The sequence below is a fragment of the Pezoporus flaviventris genome, unplaced genomic scaffold (assembly GCF_033815535.1).
Source record: "Pezoporus flaviventris isolate CSIRO_AGI_PZ_B2104156 unplaced genomic scaffold, CSIRO_AGI_Pfla_v1 ptg000100l, whole genome shotgun sequence".
Taxonomy (NCBI): Eukaryota; Metazoa; Chordata; class Aves; order Psittaciformes; family Psittacidae; genus Pezoporus; species Pezoporus flaviventris.
In genome coordinates, this window is record NW_026892648.1 from 2,299,008 (window position 1) to 2,316,532 (window position 17,525).

At 41.2% G+C, this 17,525-nt stretch overlaps 2 protein-coding genes across 14 annotated transcripts in view; one reads left to right on the top strand and one right to left on the bottom strand.

Moving 5' to 3' along the window:
- The window catches only part of UBAP2 (ubiquitin associated protein 2), a 121,705-nt gene that overhangs the window by 76,019 nt on the left and 28,161 nt on the right, over positions 1–17,525 (bottom strand). For all 13 annotated transcript variants that reach the window (XM_061477199.1, XM_061477201.1, XM_061477200.1 and 10 more), the window contains 3 exons: positions 16,237–16,347; positions 9,004–9,157; positions 6,527–6,604 (listed from right to left, as the gene is read on the bottom strand). In XM_061477199.1, the coding sequence (XP_061333183.1) occupies positions 6,527–6,604; positions 9,004–9,157; positions 16,237–16,347 (343 nt within the window). The remainder of the gene's footprint in view (positions 1–6,526; positions 6,605–9,003; positions 9,158–16,236; positions 16,348–17,525) is intronic.
- The window catches only part of NUDT2 (nudix hydrolase 2), a 213,492-nt gene that overhangs the window by 37,744 nt on the left and 158,223 nt on the right, over positions 1–17,525 (top strand). The gene's annotated exons all lie outside the window — the stretch shown is intronic.

A 17,525-nucleotide genomic window follows, 5' to 3' on the forward strand; every position in this document is an offset into this window, starting at 1 on the left:
CTTGTTATCACTCACAAGAACATTAATTTCTATTTTAACAAAAACAAGCATTTGTTGCCTCCAATTTTGGTTGCCAGCCTCAGTTTCTAACTTCCTTGATACAGTGAATGGCTTTATTTCCTCCTGTTGTGTAGGGCCAGCAAGGCATGAATCCCATTTATAAAGCACATATCTAAATAAACTGTTAAAAACTATTTCACAGATATTTCTGCATAATTTTTCTTTTCCTTTTTTAAGACCTCAATATCTGAGGCTTTTCTGGCTGGGATTTTTTTTAGGGGGAAGACTGTAAATGAGATTTTATACCACAAGAACAGGAAGAAGAGCTGCAGACTGAGAACAAAGTGGTTTGTTTTTACAATAAAGGTATGTGGTAATAATAAGTCACTGAACAACTACAAGTTTACCAGAGCACAAAAATTATAATCCTAACCCACCAATACACTGGTTGTCCAAACATCAGAATTGCCCATGAAAGGCTGTTTGAATTTGGAATTACCCCTTATTTTCAGGGACCACATAACCTGAATAAGACTAGTAGCTCCAGCACATGGTAAAATCAGTTTAGGAAGTTCCTATTTTCATGACTTTCCCTCTCCTCACCACCCATTCTTGCCCTTGTTCACTGTTCAAGCGTTCAAAGGTATTTCTGGACCTCTAAAATGTCTACTACCTACATTTCCAAGAAGCATCCAAGCAGCAGGACAGCTTAATCTACATTTTGAAAGAAGAGTTTACTTGTATTCTATACAAAGGTGACAACTGCTAGCTACAGAGGAACCATGGAAACCTTGAGAGCAAATGTTCCATCCACCAATACACAGTATTTTGGTGGGACAAGAACTCGGCCAGACCTGCTATCTCTTCCTTTTGCTCTCTTTATACAACCAGTTGGAAAGAAGACAGAGGTTAGGAAAATGTTAACAGCTGCAACCCCACAATCATCATCCCTCTTTACCAAGCCTATGCATGGAGCTATGCTCTTTGCCGTGACATAAACAACAGTGCCCCAGACCACGCTATACCCAACTGATTGTAACTCAGCCTCTGAAACTCCTTGCTCAGCCTACCTATTATACACTCTTTTCTCCTTTGCCCACCTAAAATCCCTAATCTGGGAAGCTGATACATGGCACAACAGGGTCATAGCTCTCAGATGCATGAAGCCACTGCACTCCAGACTATCTTCCTGCCCAGTAAATAATTTTTATAAGAGTAGAACCAGCTAAACAAGTTTACTAGGGTACAATATAGAGGCCATCTGTGTAATAGATTTACTTCCTACAGCTATCAATACAGCATTAAACACCATTTACTAGCGATGCACAGAAGACAGAACAACAGTTTTTGACAAGCTCAGTTACAAGTCTGACTGGGAGCTGCAAATTCCAGAAACAGCTAAGCAGAACTGACTTTTAAGTGAGGAGCACATTAGGCAGAGAGAGATTAGCTCTCTATACCTAATCTAGTAATGTCGGTTTATGCTCGTAATGTAAAAGGTGAACTTTAAACACCACTCTAAAAAAATGTGTATAAATGGTTTAGATCACAACAGTCAATGTCTTAAAAAAAAATAAATTCCTGTGCTAATTCACAGGAGCAATTCTTCTATCAACACATTTATCTATCCACAAAAAGAGAGCAAGTGACTTGCAGTAGCTTACTAAATCTTCTAGTGTCTAACAGAATAGATTTTCTTACAATCAGTCAGCATGTGGAGCCCAAAAGCAAATGACAGACATCTGGCGAAGAACAAAAGTACTGCTCTGCCTCATATAAACTCTCAAAACATTTCTTCATGTTTCTTTATGCTTGGATCTACAAACAGCCTAAAGTACCAAGGCAGTATTGCTTACTCATTTCTGTACCAGGAAACCAGGACTAGGGAACTACGTTTAAAGTTGATTATGATACACACTCTTGCTACTGTCCCTAACCAATATAATTTAAAACTATTTAAAACGTGTTTTTGTTTCCTTTAACACTGTAACAGTTCAGCTGTGTACTGTTGGGGGTCTTTTCCTGCTCTTCATCATATCTCCTTCAGCTGACTTAGCCATCACTTACTGAATCTACATTTTTCTTTTCTGGGGCAAATTCTGGAGAAGTCAACGCTTCCTTGCCACTCAGGCAGGTGGCAAGATTATCTGTTTCCACTAAAACACACTGGGAATTTCAAAACACTCAACCGTACAATCAAGTCTTCACCCTGGTACATAGAAAGAAGAGTTTGTCTCATTCACAACCCCAAAACAAACACACACTACACAGGACTATGAGAAAAGTGTGCAGTACTACAATTCAGATGGCCCCAGCCCATGAATTTAACAGCTTACTCTGTAGAAAATCTAGTTTTCCAAGCTTGCAAATCTAAATCCTTCCACTGCAACACAGCTGCTTTATTTCAAAGCTCAGATTTTCACACTGACAGGTTTAAATTAAATGAAAGCACTCTGAGGTTAAAAAAGAGGCCTAAGAACCGCTGAAAGGAAAAGGAAATGCAGACTGGAAGGGCAGGCAACACCCCAGATTTGTGCTTATCTCTGACTATACAGTTACTGAACAGCCCTGGTCTCTGCTTTGGAAATGCAAAGCCAGCCATCCTCAGCAGACATCAACCAGGGGCTTAAGGCTTATGAAGAGATAAAGTGAGTAAGTACAGAAAATTTGTATTCTAGGTATTCCATACTACAGAAACAAAAAAGACATATTTAGTAAATTCAAATCACTTTTGTCTTATTAGTCAGAATAAAGCTAGAAGCATTGGATCAGCTTTACATTCTGCATGTACTCTAATAACCATTTTTTGAAGCTGATAACTTTCAATTCTAAAGTTACGTTTAAAAGAAAATAAATAACTTACATTAAAGCTAAATTCTGGTTTATCTAAAAGAAAAGTAAGTAAAATAAAATTAAAAAAGTAACAATTATAGTTTCCTAACCAATGCAGAATCAACTACAGCAAAACTAAACAATCTTCCGACTAATCTCCAGAAGGTCCGCTCTACATTGAGGTCTTGAAAAAAAAACATCCTCTTCACTAGTTCTGGCAAAGGAAACCCAAAATATATCCTGTGCCAACTGGGCTAAGCTTTTGAAACAAGAGAATGTTTAAACATGCAGTTCTGATTATAGAATATCATTTTTTTTCAAGGACAGCATACTCACCTAGGAAAGTTAAACAACAAAAAAAAACAAGAGTACAAGTTGGGTTTTACAAACATTCACAAAAGCTTAAGCTGTTTTGCTTTCTTATATAGCCAGCAGGAAATGAGTTTAAAGGCTTATCATGCTGTTTAAGTCCAAAATTAAAACAGAATGGTTTTCCCATTGATTTTTATTTCTGTTTCTCTAGAAAAAATTTCCCTGTCAGCATTCACATTTATGACATATTCATGTTGCTTTTGGAAGAATGATGAAGAGGTGAATAGAGGAACAGAAGTAAAAGCAACAAATCCATTTTCACTTTGCAAATCAGAAAGATAGCTACACTTGAGTTTGTAACAATTTCTATACTGAATCAAGACCAAAAGTTCATCCACCTGATATCCCATTATCAGCTATGGTCAAGGAGATATCTAGGGAAGAACATGCAAACTGTAACCACAGTGCAGTTTCTCTGGACACTCTCCTGGTCTACACCTATTTGTAGCTCAGACTTCCTCAGCCAAAGATAACTTATGACATCAAAAATGCTCACTGGTTTTTCCTTTTCCTGCTCTGTGTTTTTTTTTTAGGATAAAATTGCCAAGTCTCTCTGTGGGCAAGTTTTCAGTACCCACATAATCTTCTTGAAAGGAGTTCCTTAGGTTAACTAAGGAAGAACGTTAGTTCTTAGTGTCAGAAGAACCACCTTGGTCTGTTGTGAACCTGTGATCTACTGATTTCATTTAATATTCTCTCATTTGCATACTTGGTTGGAGTGATCATTTGATTTCCCCACAGAATCTTCTCCACACAAATTTTACAGATCTCTACCATACATCTACTCAGCCCCTCTCTTTTGCAGGTGGATAAGGCCCTCTCTGTTTGTTCCTCACACCCCACAAGAGCCTTCCCAATACCCCAGTAGCTCCGAAAGCCTTTTCTAGCTCTATCGCATCCTTTCCAATATTGGGTGGAGGACAGTGGGAGGACCAGACCTACACTTAAAATTGAAGATATGAGAACAGTAAAAAAAAAAAAAGCAGCACAATCGCCCTCCCCTGATCCAACACCCCCCCCCCAAAGTGCCTATAAAGTTTGTCAATTTGCATAAAACACTGCAGCTGATTAAAACACATGAGGAAACATTTCTAGAGCTGACTGTCTTAAAGACATAACCATCTTCCTCTAATTCCTTCAAGAGATTCCATTCCAGATGGTTACAAATCCTTGCAATACTGACACACGAACAGTAATTTCATCAAAGTGATTATGTTTATCACCATTATAGTATTTTTACATGTAAATTAACTTCAATCAAGAAATTCAGTTATGAAGAGAAAGACAAATGAGATGGCCATCTTTAAAAAAAATAAAAAAAAAAGAAATCCCTTGACTGTTTTCCAAGCCAAAGTTTACACCCTCAGCGGCAAGCAAAAATTAAAGGCAGAGCAATTCCAGCTGGGATGTGTCCTGAAACATATCCTGTGATGCATTTTTGCTTTCTGTTAATCAGTCAGTAATGTGTATCTATTTCAAATCCCTGACCTTCTGCATACCAGCAACAAGTGGTGTTTGTACACTGTATACCTACTATCCTATAAAGTTGCAAGGAATGCCACACAGCTGTTAACAGATGATCTTCTCAAAAACCAAATTAGTGCCTACAGCACCAAGGCTGAAATGCTCAGTACTGGGGATTTTCCCCCTCAGTAAGCAGCACATTATCATCTCAGTGTTCATCCCATTTCTGGTATTTGCAATGCATATAATTTCTTAGAATTAGGATGCTCTACAATGAAGCAGTAATACAATGGCCCAGTACCTTCCCCTAGAAAACAACCAGTAACATTGCTCCAACTTGAGAAGGTAGCTTACAACAGAAACAATGCACTGCTCAGATAATTAGCTGACCCCTAATTTCATATCTAATGCCTAGATTACTACACACATATTCTGCATGAAGCATTTCTAAAAAAAAGGTTCCGTGGTGATTACCAGCAATCTGTTTACTTTCAGCTATTTATCTCATATTTGTCTATTCTGAGTAACAGAAAAGAAAGACTGCTGAATTAAACAGCAGGAAACTTTTATTATTCCTAATAATAGGCAAATAAAGCAGGTCATGCATACCTGAAATACTGAAAAGGGAATTATAAAGTTTTACACAACTCCCTGCAGTTTTCAAGAGCTTGTGTTATAAAATTAAATTAGGTACTTCCTGCCATGGAATACACACACTTGTAATGTAACGATCCTGAAGTTGTTCAAACAGGTTTATCACAGACACTTCATTAAGACACTTTGCTCACATGAATGTCTGAAATATTTGGTAGAGATATACAGTAATGCTATGCACACTAACCACCGTTACAGAGTTACTGGTCAGCTGGTGGTGAGGTGTTGTATTCTCTTCCCTTGTTATTTCCTTTATCATTATTATTATTGGTGGCAGCAGTAGTGATCTGTGTTATACCCTAGTTACTAAACTGTTCTTATCTCAACCCGTGAGAGTTCCATTCTTTTCGATTCTCCTCTCCGTCCCTCCGGGAGTAGGGGAAGGGAAAGAAGGGGAGGAGTGAGTGAACAAGTTGCCTGACTGGGTTTAAACCATGACAGCACTTTATCAACTTAACTCAGTTAATACCCACTTCCCCACACAATCTGCACTGTACATAATTATTCAACTCATTCTTACTGCTCTAAGAAGAAACAATCCTCTTTCCACTCAAACCTTTAAAAAACCAAACCAACTACACGCCCCTTGATTGCACATCAAATCCATTATCAACACCTTTCCTGTACCTTTTGCAGGATAGGATCAGAGTTGTACCCAATATTCCACAGTATTCTCTTTCCACGCTTCTCCATACCACCTCTTCCATGCCAAACTCCTTCTTACAAAAAAGTCTCTAAGGTGGCTTGTGCTTTCTCTGACTGGCTACCAAAAGCAGAAGGCAAGCCTGACAACCATATCCACCTCAAAGAAACAGCACAAATACACATCAAGTCCCTTCCAAAGTGCCCTACAGATGGAATCTTGCACTCTCCTGCTGCCAGAGAACATCCTGAGGAACCCAGCGCACTCCCACTCAGAGGAGGCTGTTGTGAGTCAGTCTGGGAAAACAGCTCTCCATAACCAAAGTACACCAGCCTGCTACACAGGAAACTACCCTAAAGGTTATTTGGGTCAATTGTTTTAAGTTGGTCTGAGACCAAGACATGACAAGGAGTAACAGAGGAGGATGCATCTAAATTAAAGGTGGGTGAAGTGCTTATGGAAGTAAAGGATAACTAACAAATGCTTAAAAAGAAGTATTTAGAGAAATAAATCAGAGAGTTCCAGTCAGTGCCAGTCCCACACCAGTACCACCAATCTTACCTCTCCCACGGCCACGCTTCCCACGGTCTGAAGGCCTGTCTCCTTGACTGTTGTCCACTCCATTTTCTTCAGCTCTTACTGTGGAGAGAGGACAGCTTAAAAGAAACTTTAGAGACTTATCCATGAGACAATATAGCCATCTGTACCGCAAAAGGAAAGGCAAGACTTTAAAGTGGGCTGTTCAACAGATCTCAGTCAGCCCTCTTCTTTCGGGGCCTAGCAAGTTATATTTACTTTGCACTGGACAATTAGAAAGCAAAGTATCTAATAAGAGGAAAACGTCCCTCAGAAGACACACATCAGGGGATGGAAGGGGGACAGTGTTTTGAAGACTACTGGAGACTACATTATTTAATTATGTCTCACCTCTTTCAGGAGGTAGAAAATAAAGCTGCTTCAGACTGTTCTTTCTTGATAATACACTGGTGACAACAGTGAAAGAATAAAGGATAACCAGGAAAACAGCTCTTCTCACACCTCTGTACAACCAGGGAAACTTAAAGAAACTCTCCTCTATATTTAAATCAGAGGTATGAGTGAAGGTGAAGCATTAGAAGAGCACTGCAACTTAAATATTTTGTGAAAAAAACTCCCAAGGAAACACTCTGAGAGATGGCTGTCTCCTTGAAGAAAAAAAAAAAATTACATAAAAAAATGACTGGCCATTTAAAACACTGCTGAGATTTTGTGCTGCACAACTTCTCCAAATGACAGGAAATAAAACAAAATCACTAATGCTTGGATATAAAGCTGGGAAGGTTTGATAACCATCTCAAAAACTTTTAATTCAAATTTTGCCTGTCACTCTTATTTTGATGGATCCAGTTTCAATTTGTTGTAAGTACAGCCCAACTCTTACTAATATTTTTTGCCAACCTGACATTACTCCTTCCTACAAAGATGCAAAACATCTTCACTGGCACAATATCTGAAAACATTCCAGTAATGAATTAGAAGAGTTGGATAATATTGTAAACATTTTTCCTGCTTTTAAGCAAAATGCTAAACATACTGTTTTCATTCCAGTTCTTTTGCTCATCTATCAGTGTTTTGTACAGCCTATAAAGGCAGTGTGTATGACTTTGATGCTGCTGATAAAAAGTAAGGGGAAAAAAAAGCCTGCATCCAATGGTAGTCTAATGTGATTCTACCTAACTTGGAAACATCGGTTTGCTTTTCTGTGATGTATTATTGCAACTGTATAGACTGTACCAAATTTTAAATGTCTCAACTCACAAAGAATTTTCCCTGCTGTAGAAACTCACCTTTTGGTCGGCTTATATGAGTAATATACACTGGATATTAATAATGATCCCAGTCTTTTAATTCCCCTTATGAGAAGATATTATCTGTGTCTCTTAGAGAAGAGATTCAGAGCAGCCCTGCGGAGAAGGACTTGGGGGTGTTGGTCGATGAGAAAATGAACACGAGCCTGCTTCAGTGTGCGCTCACAGATCAGAAATCAACCGTATCCTGGGCTGCATCAAAAGGAGCGTGACCAGCAGGTCGAAGGAGGTGATCCTGCCCCTCTGCTCTGCTCTCGTGAGACCTCACCTGGAGCATTGTGTGCAGTTCTGGTGTCCTCAACATAAAAAGGACATGGAACTGTTGGAACAAGTCCAGAGGAGGCCCACAAGGATGATCAGGGGACTGGAGCACCTCCCGTATGAAGACAGGCTGAGGAAGTTGGGGCTGTTCAGCCTGGAGAAGAGAAGGCTGCGTGGAGACCTCAGAGCAGCCTTCCAGTATCTGAAGGGGACCTATAGGGATGCTGGGGAGGGACTCTTCATTAGGGACTGTAGTGACAGGACAAGGGGTGAAGGGTTAAAACTTAAACAGGGGAAGTTTAGATTGGATATAAGGAGGAAGTTCTTTACTGTAAGGGTGCTGAGGCACTGGAATGGGTTGCCCAGGGAAGTTGTGAATGCTCCATCCCTGGCAGTGTTCAAGGCCAGGTTGGACAAAGCCTTGGGTGACACGGTTTAATGGGAGGTTTCCCTGCCCATGGCAGGGGGGTTGGAACTAGATGATCTTAAGGTCCTTTCCAACCCTAACTATTCTATGATTCTAAGATGAGAACATCTTCAGGTTCTCCCACTCATAAAAGGAGATGGAATCAAAGCCAGATAATTTTTTTCATTAAAAGAAACAAGTGTATCAGCTGTGCAGGAGCATACTTGCTTTTAAGGAGTCTTACAAAGACTCTATTTTAAATCTTAAAGAATAGGAATTTGTAGAAGATCAATTACTGTAAAAAGGACAGAAATCTCAATTAAATGAAGCATCTCTGCACCAGCACAGACCATCTCCAAACAAAGAGACATATACCAAGCATACCTGTTGCACAAGTTATGATCCCCTCAGTACTGAGCTGTAGCTTGGACAGACTTTATTCCATTAAGCATTCGTTACTAACTCAGCCAGTTTCAGCCACCAGAAAAGTGTTCGAATCTTTAGGAATGAACACCTGTACGTACACTCTCGGCCACGGCTGCCTCCTCTTCCCCGTCTGTTTGAGCTTCCCCGTCCACGACTCACTTCTCTGTCCCCTCGCTTTTCTCTGTTCTCTTTGTTTTCTGAACTTTCCTTTCCAAGGCTTTTCTTCTTTCCCCCTACAGTCTCCCAGGAAGTCTATTTTGGTAGAACAGAATTAGAAACAAAAGTCAAAATGAAGAGACCGCTCTCAATCTGTAATTCCACCTCATACCCCTTAAGTTATTGAAAAAAAAAAACAAAAACAAACAACCAAAAAAAAAACCCCAAAACAACAACAAAAAAAACAAAAACAAAAACAAAACAAAAAAAAACAAAACAACAGGAATTTCCATAAGATCATGTATGTAATAATTTTCAAACTTCATTGATAGAACTGGAAAAAAAAATGGGCTGTGCTTTTGGGAACAGAAAGTAACAAGTTGGCCTGTCTTACAGAATGAGGGGATCTCAAATATTTCTGGCTATAATGGACTTTTACTAGTTCAAGAAAGTTGTTCAAGGAAGCCTAGATACACCCACAGCCTACAAAACCTGCAAAGCAAGCAACAGTTTCCCTCTCAACTACCTCCATAAACCTAGCAAGGGAGCATGCACAGATTTATCTTCTCTCAAGGAAATGAAAAAATGCTCATAAGCATCGCTGAACAAGAGACTGACAAGTATGTGGCCTAAGGGTGGGAGAAGAAAAAACATTATCCAGACATACAAGAATTCAAGTACCAGGAAACAGAATGGCAGAGCAACAACTTGGGAAAACTGGGACAAAGATAAGTCATCCAGCCATAGCAGCTACAGCTTATCACACACAGGAAAAGTTATGTCTAAAGGAGACAAGGGACCAAGTTCCAGAAACCAGGCTTCACCTCTAACATTAAACACTGTCTTTAAAATAAATTCAGGGATCATTTAGACTCCGTAAGAGAATCTGTAGGAGTTGAAAATAAAATGACTAGAACACTTGCTAAGAGTAGCACTGCATCCCATATATGATGCAGTTGCACAGCTTGTCCGTTGAGCAACAGCTGCAAAGCTAAGAAAAGTATTATTTCTAAACTTTTAAGATGGCAGACAGGTTTATATGTCTATCCCCACTCTGTGAGCTTATAATCTTACTAAAGTATTTAAGCAGGAAATTTGCATATGAAAGTAAGCAGACATCAACTTTGAATCACTAAAAATATTAATTCTGACAGGCACCTCCAACATACAAAAAAGGCTGGCTATCAGTACTTTTAGGTCCCATCCTACCTCCTCTCAATTCAGACAACAGCAACTCAGAAGTCCTCACAAGCTAGGCAATGACCAGCTAGTCCAAGGTGCCCAGAATGAAGAAAAGTAATGCTATGGGGAAAGCATGTAACAAATCAGTTTATAAGTATAAACTCAGTGTTTCACTGTATCCATTTAACCATGCATTCATTTACCCATACCAAGTGCAAGGTCCTACACCTGGGTCAGAGCAATCCCAGGCACAGCTACAGGCTGGGCAGAGAAGAGATTCAGAGCAGCCCTGCGGAGAAGGATATGGGGGTGTTGGTGGATGAGACAATGAACATGAGCCGGCTTCAGTGTGCGCTCGCAGCCCAGAAATCAACCGTATCCTGGGCTGCATCAAAAGGAGCGTGACCAGCAGGTCGAAGGAGGTGATCCTGCCCCTCTGCTCTGCTCTCGTGAGACCTCACTTGGAGTATTGTGTGCAGTTCTGGTGTCCTCAACATAAAAAGGACATGGAACTGTTGGAACAAGTCCAGAGGAGGCCCACGAGGATGATCAGGGGAATGGAGCACCTCCTGTATGAAGACAGGCTGAGGAAGTTGGAGCTGTTCAGCCTGGAGAAGAGAAGGCTGCATGGAGACCTCATAGCAGCCTTCCAGTATCTGAAGGGGGCCTATAGGGATGCTGGGAAGGAACTCTTCATTAGGGACTGTAGTGACAGGACAAGGGGTGAAGGGTTAAAACTTAAACAGGGGAAGTTTAGATTGGATATAAGGAGGAAGTTCTTTACTGTAAGGGTGCTGAGGCACTGGAATGGGTTGCCCAGGGAAGTTGTGAATGCTCCATCCCCGGCGGTGGTCAAGGCCAGGTTGGACAGAGCCTTGGGTGACATGGTTTAGTGTGAGGTGTTCTTGCCCATGGCAGGGGGGTTGGAATTAGGTGATCTTAAGGTCCTTTCCAACCCTAACTATTCTATGGTTCTATCCTTTGAAAGGGTAAGTTCTAACAGAATGGTCACTCTCTCTTATTTTTTGATACGGTCCAGGTGAGAATGAAGGCTGAAGTCCTTTTCAATTTCATCTCCGCTACAGAAGACGACAGCACCAACTTAGGAGAACTGCAGAGAGCATGGATTAAAGTATAAAATTACGAGTTTGAGCAACACCATGTTATTTGTGTACAGAAAAACTTTCCTCCAGTCACTATCACATGGCTTCACCTGCGTAACTGCTGTAACAAAACTGTGTAACAGTAAATCAATACTAGAGCTTTAGAAACACTTTACAGGAAGACAAGTAACTGCACTGACAACTTAAGAAGCATCTATATAGCTCAGAATGCACTAGTAGCTCAACGATGGGCATGGTGCCCAGAGATCTCTGACAATTTAAAAAAATACCCCAAACTGGATGATCCTGAAAAACTTAAGAAGCAGCAGCCTCTCCCTGGTAAGTTCTTACATGACACAGGAAGAATTAGCAAAAGGATGACTATGAAAAGCATCAGACCCATGTTTTCCAACAATATAGTTTGAGGAAAGACTTGAGAAATCAGACACATGCTTTAAGATAGAGGATGGTACTACCTCTGGGCATGGGAATCCATCACAGACTACTGAAGCTGCCTGTTTTTGTAAGCTAACTGATTACAATTTCAGTTGAGGATGCCTGAGGCAACTGACAGTTCTGAGCCTGACCTCTGAAAACATGTAACAGAAGCTGCCTTGCAGGACTCATCTTAAACGGAAAGAAGAATAATCTGAAAGGTTCCCTTTGTTCTATCTTCAAAGTTTTAGGAAGGAAAACATTGTTGAGCATAAAATGGATCTTACACTTGTAGGAAGTTAGATGAATAGAAATCCTGGGCAAAGAAACATGTCCTGCTCTACTCTCATCCACAAGCCTCTCTCTTTTTCATAGCCAGATTCTCACAACTGCAAGTGAAAAGTCTTCCTAAAGACTAAGTCACACAGCATAAAGCCACGAAATTATAGACATTCTATCTATCCCTCCTTGCTCTTCTAATTCCTCAAATTAGACAGGCACAACTTCTTTCAACTGAGGGTTTTTTAAAAAACAAAAACAAAAACCAAACAACACAAAAAATACTACCAAAAGAAACACCAAAAAAACTCAAGCAAACAAACCCCCTCCTCCCAAAAAACTTCTAGGTCATCAAAGCAGAGTGAAACAAGGAAAAAATTAGTGAATCTTCATTTAGAACTAGTAGTACCTCTACTTTCAACTTCACATCAAATCCACAGTTGCATTGTTCTGAAATATAATAGCCTTAAAACAAACCCTTTGAACTGGAGGCCCATAAATCTCCATGAAGAACAAATTTCTTCATGCCCTTGAATTAAAACTCCTTCCTCCTTTTCAACTAATACACCTTCCTCCTTAAGCCCTTTAAGTTCTGTGTATTTGTTTCCAAGTTGCACTTTGTCTACAGACAGCAGTGGGTTCAGAGGGACTTGGCATTTTGACAAGCAGAACATATGCACATGCTGCTTCTAATGGCAAAAGAATTTGGAAAGTTTCTTTCATGTCATGATCATTTATCACAACCGGCTAAAGTAAGAAAGCATTTAACATTCTCTATCAACCAGGAAACTATTTTAAACTACAAAATGACACATACAAGAAGTACAAGAGAGCACAAAACCAGTATATTACCAAGACAGACTTAATCAAGGAGAGATGCTCTACTACTCCCAGCTCACCACTTCACTCAGTATTACAGACTTAGGCGCTTTAGATGACCTCAACTCTGAAAAATGAAAAAGGGATAGAAAAGAAAGTCCCCTCAGTCAGAATGGTATGTGTCCTAGAGTATGTGTGGGGTGAGTTTCCTCATTAACAATAAGCCAGGATACATATCCTCACAAATCACAGGAAATAACCAAATGTTCAGCATTAAAGAAAGGAAGTCCAGGTTTTCCCAATTTAGATGAAATGGAATCTAGTTTACTGCCTCAGATAAGTGTAAGAAGTCCCTCCAGCAAAAACTTCAACCACAGCAAGACATATTTTCCTGATATCTCTTGGCATAAAAAACTGCTCTGTTCAACATCTGAAGCGACATTATTTGTTGTTATATACACATTGTTTAGTCTTCTCTTTGTTTTTCGATGAAGTCATGCAAATGAGCACCACAGTGAAAGAACCAACTACTTGCTGTATCCTATTCTGCCATCAGTAATGCTGTCAATGCAACCTTCAGATGTGGAAACCTCCTCCAACTTCAATACTGACAATGCTCACCTACAGAAGTTACGTGACTTAAAATACCTGCCTCGCCTTTAGGCTTATAAAGACTGCCCTTTGTGGCAAGCACTTAGTCTCAGGCTTCAGGGTTGTGGAGGTGCTACAGAGTAAATACAAATACTGCAGCAAAAACAGGCCTGTGTCTGATAAGAGCACTGAGTTACATGGCTGAGTTAGAATTGCTGCATGTAAGTGAAAGCCAGAGGAATGTGCAAGAGACCAGTTGAACACCCACAACATTTTCAAGGTTCAGCCTACCCTGGGGTATGCTTAGAGAAGAGAAACTGCCCTGTCTCCATTTCCTTCAAAAGAATTTCAATTGAGACATAGAAATCAAAAGCTTCTGAAACGACTTTCCCAATCGCTTGTCACTGAGAGGCTACCAAGTCTCATAACACTATTACCCACTGCTGTTCATGTGGGCACAATATATACAGCCAGGAGCAGTATGAAGACTAACAAGAAGGATTACAGAGCGCTGGGGACAGCATAAAGGACTCTTGAGCCCAGGTAGTTTTTCCATCAATTCTCTCCGTCAAAGGGAATGGGTTTGAAAGTGCCAGTCAAATCTGATGAATCAACAGATGGCTGTGGGACTGATAACACAGCCAGGGAGACCATGCAACTTGCTTTGAGAAACCTGGTCTGCTGGGGACTGATGGAGACCTGTCAGAGAAAGGGAGGATCATCTTTGGTCACAGGTCTGCCAAGCTGGTGGAGAAGGCTTTAACCTAAAGTACTAAGGGGAGGGGAACCCCAATGCATCCCACTCCTGTCAGTCAGATGCAAGTGCCAGCAACAGATGCCCAGAGCCTCAAGAGAGATCGCAGGTCAGCAGGAGAGCACCTGAAAAGCAGCACAAAGGAATTCCTGCTAATCCAGCCAGCAAGTCAGCTTTGGGGGCCCAACCTAAATGCCTCCCTGCAAACATATGTAGCATAGGCAATAAACAAGAGGAGTTAGAGACATGTGCACACCTGCATAGCTGTGATCTTACTGGCATCACAGAGATGTGGTGGGACACCTGCTATGAATGGAGTGTTGGAATGGAAGGATACAGGCTCTTCAAGAAGAACAGGCTGGCTAGATAAGGAAGGGGTGTCACCTTCTACGTCAACAACCCACTGGAGTGCATGGAGTTCTGACCAGGGATGGATGGTGAGCCAACTGACAGAGCTTATGGGTCAAGATTAAAGGAAGAGCAGGGACAAGGGGACATTATAGTGGGGGTCTGTTCAGGCAACCTGAACAGGAAGACCATGAGGATAAAGCCTTTATAGACAGATAGCATCAGCCTCACATTCACAAGCCCTGGTCTTCATGGGGAACTCCAACCACCCCAAACCTGAAGGTGCTAAAGTCCATGGGACCTGATAAGATGTAGGGCCTGGGGAAACTGGTGGATGAAGTTGCTACGCCATTATCCATCGTACCTTGGAAGTTGTGGCAGTCTGGTGAAGTTTCTCCTCACTGGAATTAGGGAATTATAATCCCTGTTTGTAAAAAGGGAAACAAGGAAGACCCAGGAACTACAGGCCAGTCAGTCTCACCTCAGCACCCAGCAATATAATGGAGCAGATCCTCCTGGAATCTATGTTAAGGCACAAAGACAATAATGGGCTGGTCAGTGACAGCCAGTATGGCTTCACAAGGGAAAATCATGCCTGACAAATTTGGTGGCCTTCTATGATGGGGCCATGGAATTGGTGGATAAGGGAAGAGCAACTTCTACTTGGGCTCGTGCAAGGCATTTGACACTGTCCCACATAACGTCCTTGTCTCTAAACTGGAGAGGTGTGGATTTGACGGTTAAACCACTTGCTGGATAAGGAACTGGCTGGATGGCTGCACTCAGAGAGTTGCGGTCAATGGCTCAGTGTCCAGCTGGAGACCACTGTTGAGTGGTGTCCCTCAAGGATCAGCGTTGGGACCAATCCTGTTCAACTTCGTTGGTGACATGGACAGCGTGATTGATGCACTCTCATCAAGTCAGCTGACAACACCAAGCTGTGTGGCGCAGTCAACATGCTGGAGGGAAGGGCTGCCATCCAGGGGGACCTGGACGGGCTGTAGAGGTGGGCCTGTGCAAACCCCATAAAGTTCAACAAGGTCAAGTGCTAGGTCCTGCACCAGGTTTGGTGCAATCTGAAGCACAGCTACAGGCTGGACAAAGAATGAACTGAGAGCAGCCCTGAAGAGAAGGAGATAGAGGTGTTGGTTGATGAGAAGCTCAGCATGACCCAGCAGTGTGTGCCATGAAGATGATCAGAGGCCTGGAGCAGCTCTGCTATGAAAGCAGGCTGAGAGAGTTGGTCTTGCTCAGCTTGGAGAAAAGAGGGCTCCAGGAAGACCTTGGAGCAGTTCCCAGTGCCTAAAGGGGGTTACAAGAAACCTGGAGAGGGACTTTTGACAAGGGCATGTAGTGACAAGACAAGGGGGAATGGCTTTAAACTGGCAGAAGAGAGATATAGATTAGATATTAGGAAGAAATTCTCTCCTGTGAGGGTGATGAGGCACTGGTGCAGGTTGCCCAGGGAAGCTGTGGCTGCTCCATCCCTGCCAGTTTTCAAGGCTAGGTTGGACAGGGCTTGGAGCAACCTGGTCCAGTGGAAGGTGTCCCTGCCTGTGGCAGGGTTGGAATTATATGGTTCCCAAACAATTCTTTGATTTTATCATTCTTAGAATTAAAAGATACAGCAAACAAAGTGATATAATATGAAAGTAAAAACTTACCGTGTCTGAACTTCCTTCCAGCAGTATGTTGATTGCTCTGTTCACATCCCCATTACAGTCATGTAGCGCCACTATGCACTCATCCTGGTTTTTCCCCGTCACTTCCATAAGCTGGTATTAAAAGTCAGACAGGTTAAAATATCTGAATTATCATCATAAGAAAATAAGCATTAGCTAGTACCACCACGGAGTCTAAGAAAAAACTTAGCTACTGTATCAGAGCAAACTAAAATTCTAAATAAAGTTATCTGCCTTTTACAGATCTGCTTGTGATACAGACAAGAGACAGGATGAAACACAATTTAAATGGTAATCATGCACATCCATTTTTTTTTATATTCTGCTTACAGCAAATGCCATCACTCCAGATACAGTAGTATATGAGAGTAAAGATATAAAAGACCAGGACAGCACCAGAACTATCCCCTCTCCTTCCTCATCAAGCATCCTCCTCTTTACCCCACCCCACTGCATGAGAACAAATATAAGGTAAGCCATAGCAGAGAACAGATCCATCAGGAAAAAAATCAGGAAGTTAGATAAGAAAAAGCTTATTTTTCAGCCAGATCAGCTCTCTCAATTCATTTCACCATAAAGACACACAAAAGGCGTAAGTAGCATAAGGCTGCTTAAGGAGACGTAGTACCGAATTACGCTCCATGGACCTGCAGTGCACATCCTGAGGAGTGTGGGATGTAAATAATCAGTCTTTTCATGGAACATCCAGCAATTTTACCCAAATAAAAAGAATTTACATAATCTAGAAATACATATATGCAAAATATAAAATACTGGGTATTTCCTATGCAAAACTCAACTTGTATGCTTCCCACCAGCAGAGCTACAGGCACTACTGATGACTGTCCTTCGGTTTCGGGAAGTACAAGACTTCACTTTTGGCACAGTAACAGAGCAAACTTATAACAACGACGATGAAAAGCACTTAATAATGTTTCACAGGGGGGTTTAAAAAGGGAAAGAAATCACAAAACCTGCTCCTCTGGTGCATTAAAGCATTCACACTAATTCTTCTCTCCTTCCTGGTGTACTTCTAGGTTCTTTATGAGCTATCATGTGTTCACTAAGACAAAATCACCAGCACCCACAACAGAACACAGACCCAGAGTCTCACTACCACTTGAGTTAATGTGCTCAGCTATAACTGGGTAATGGAAACTTGAGAATTTCACCCAAAACTCAACATGATAGAGGAAACAGTATAAGATTTAATTTTAACAGTGTAATTGTATATTTTAATGGACACAGATCTGGGAGGTAATTATCTTTTT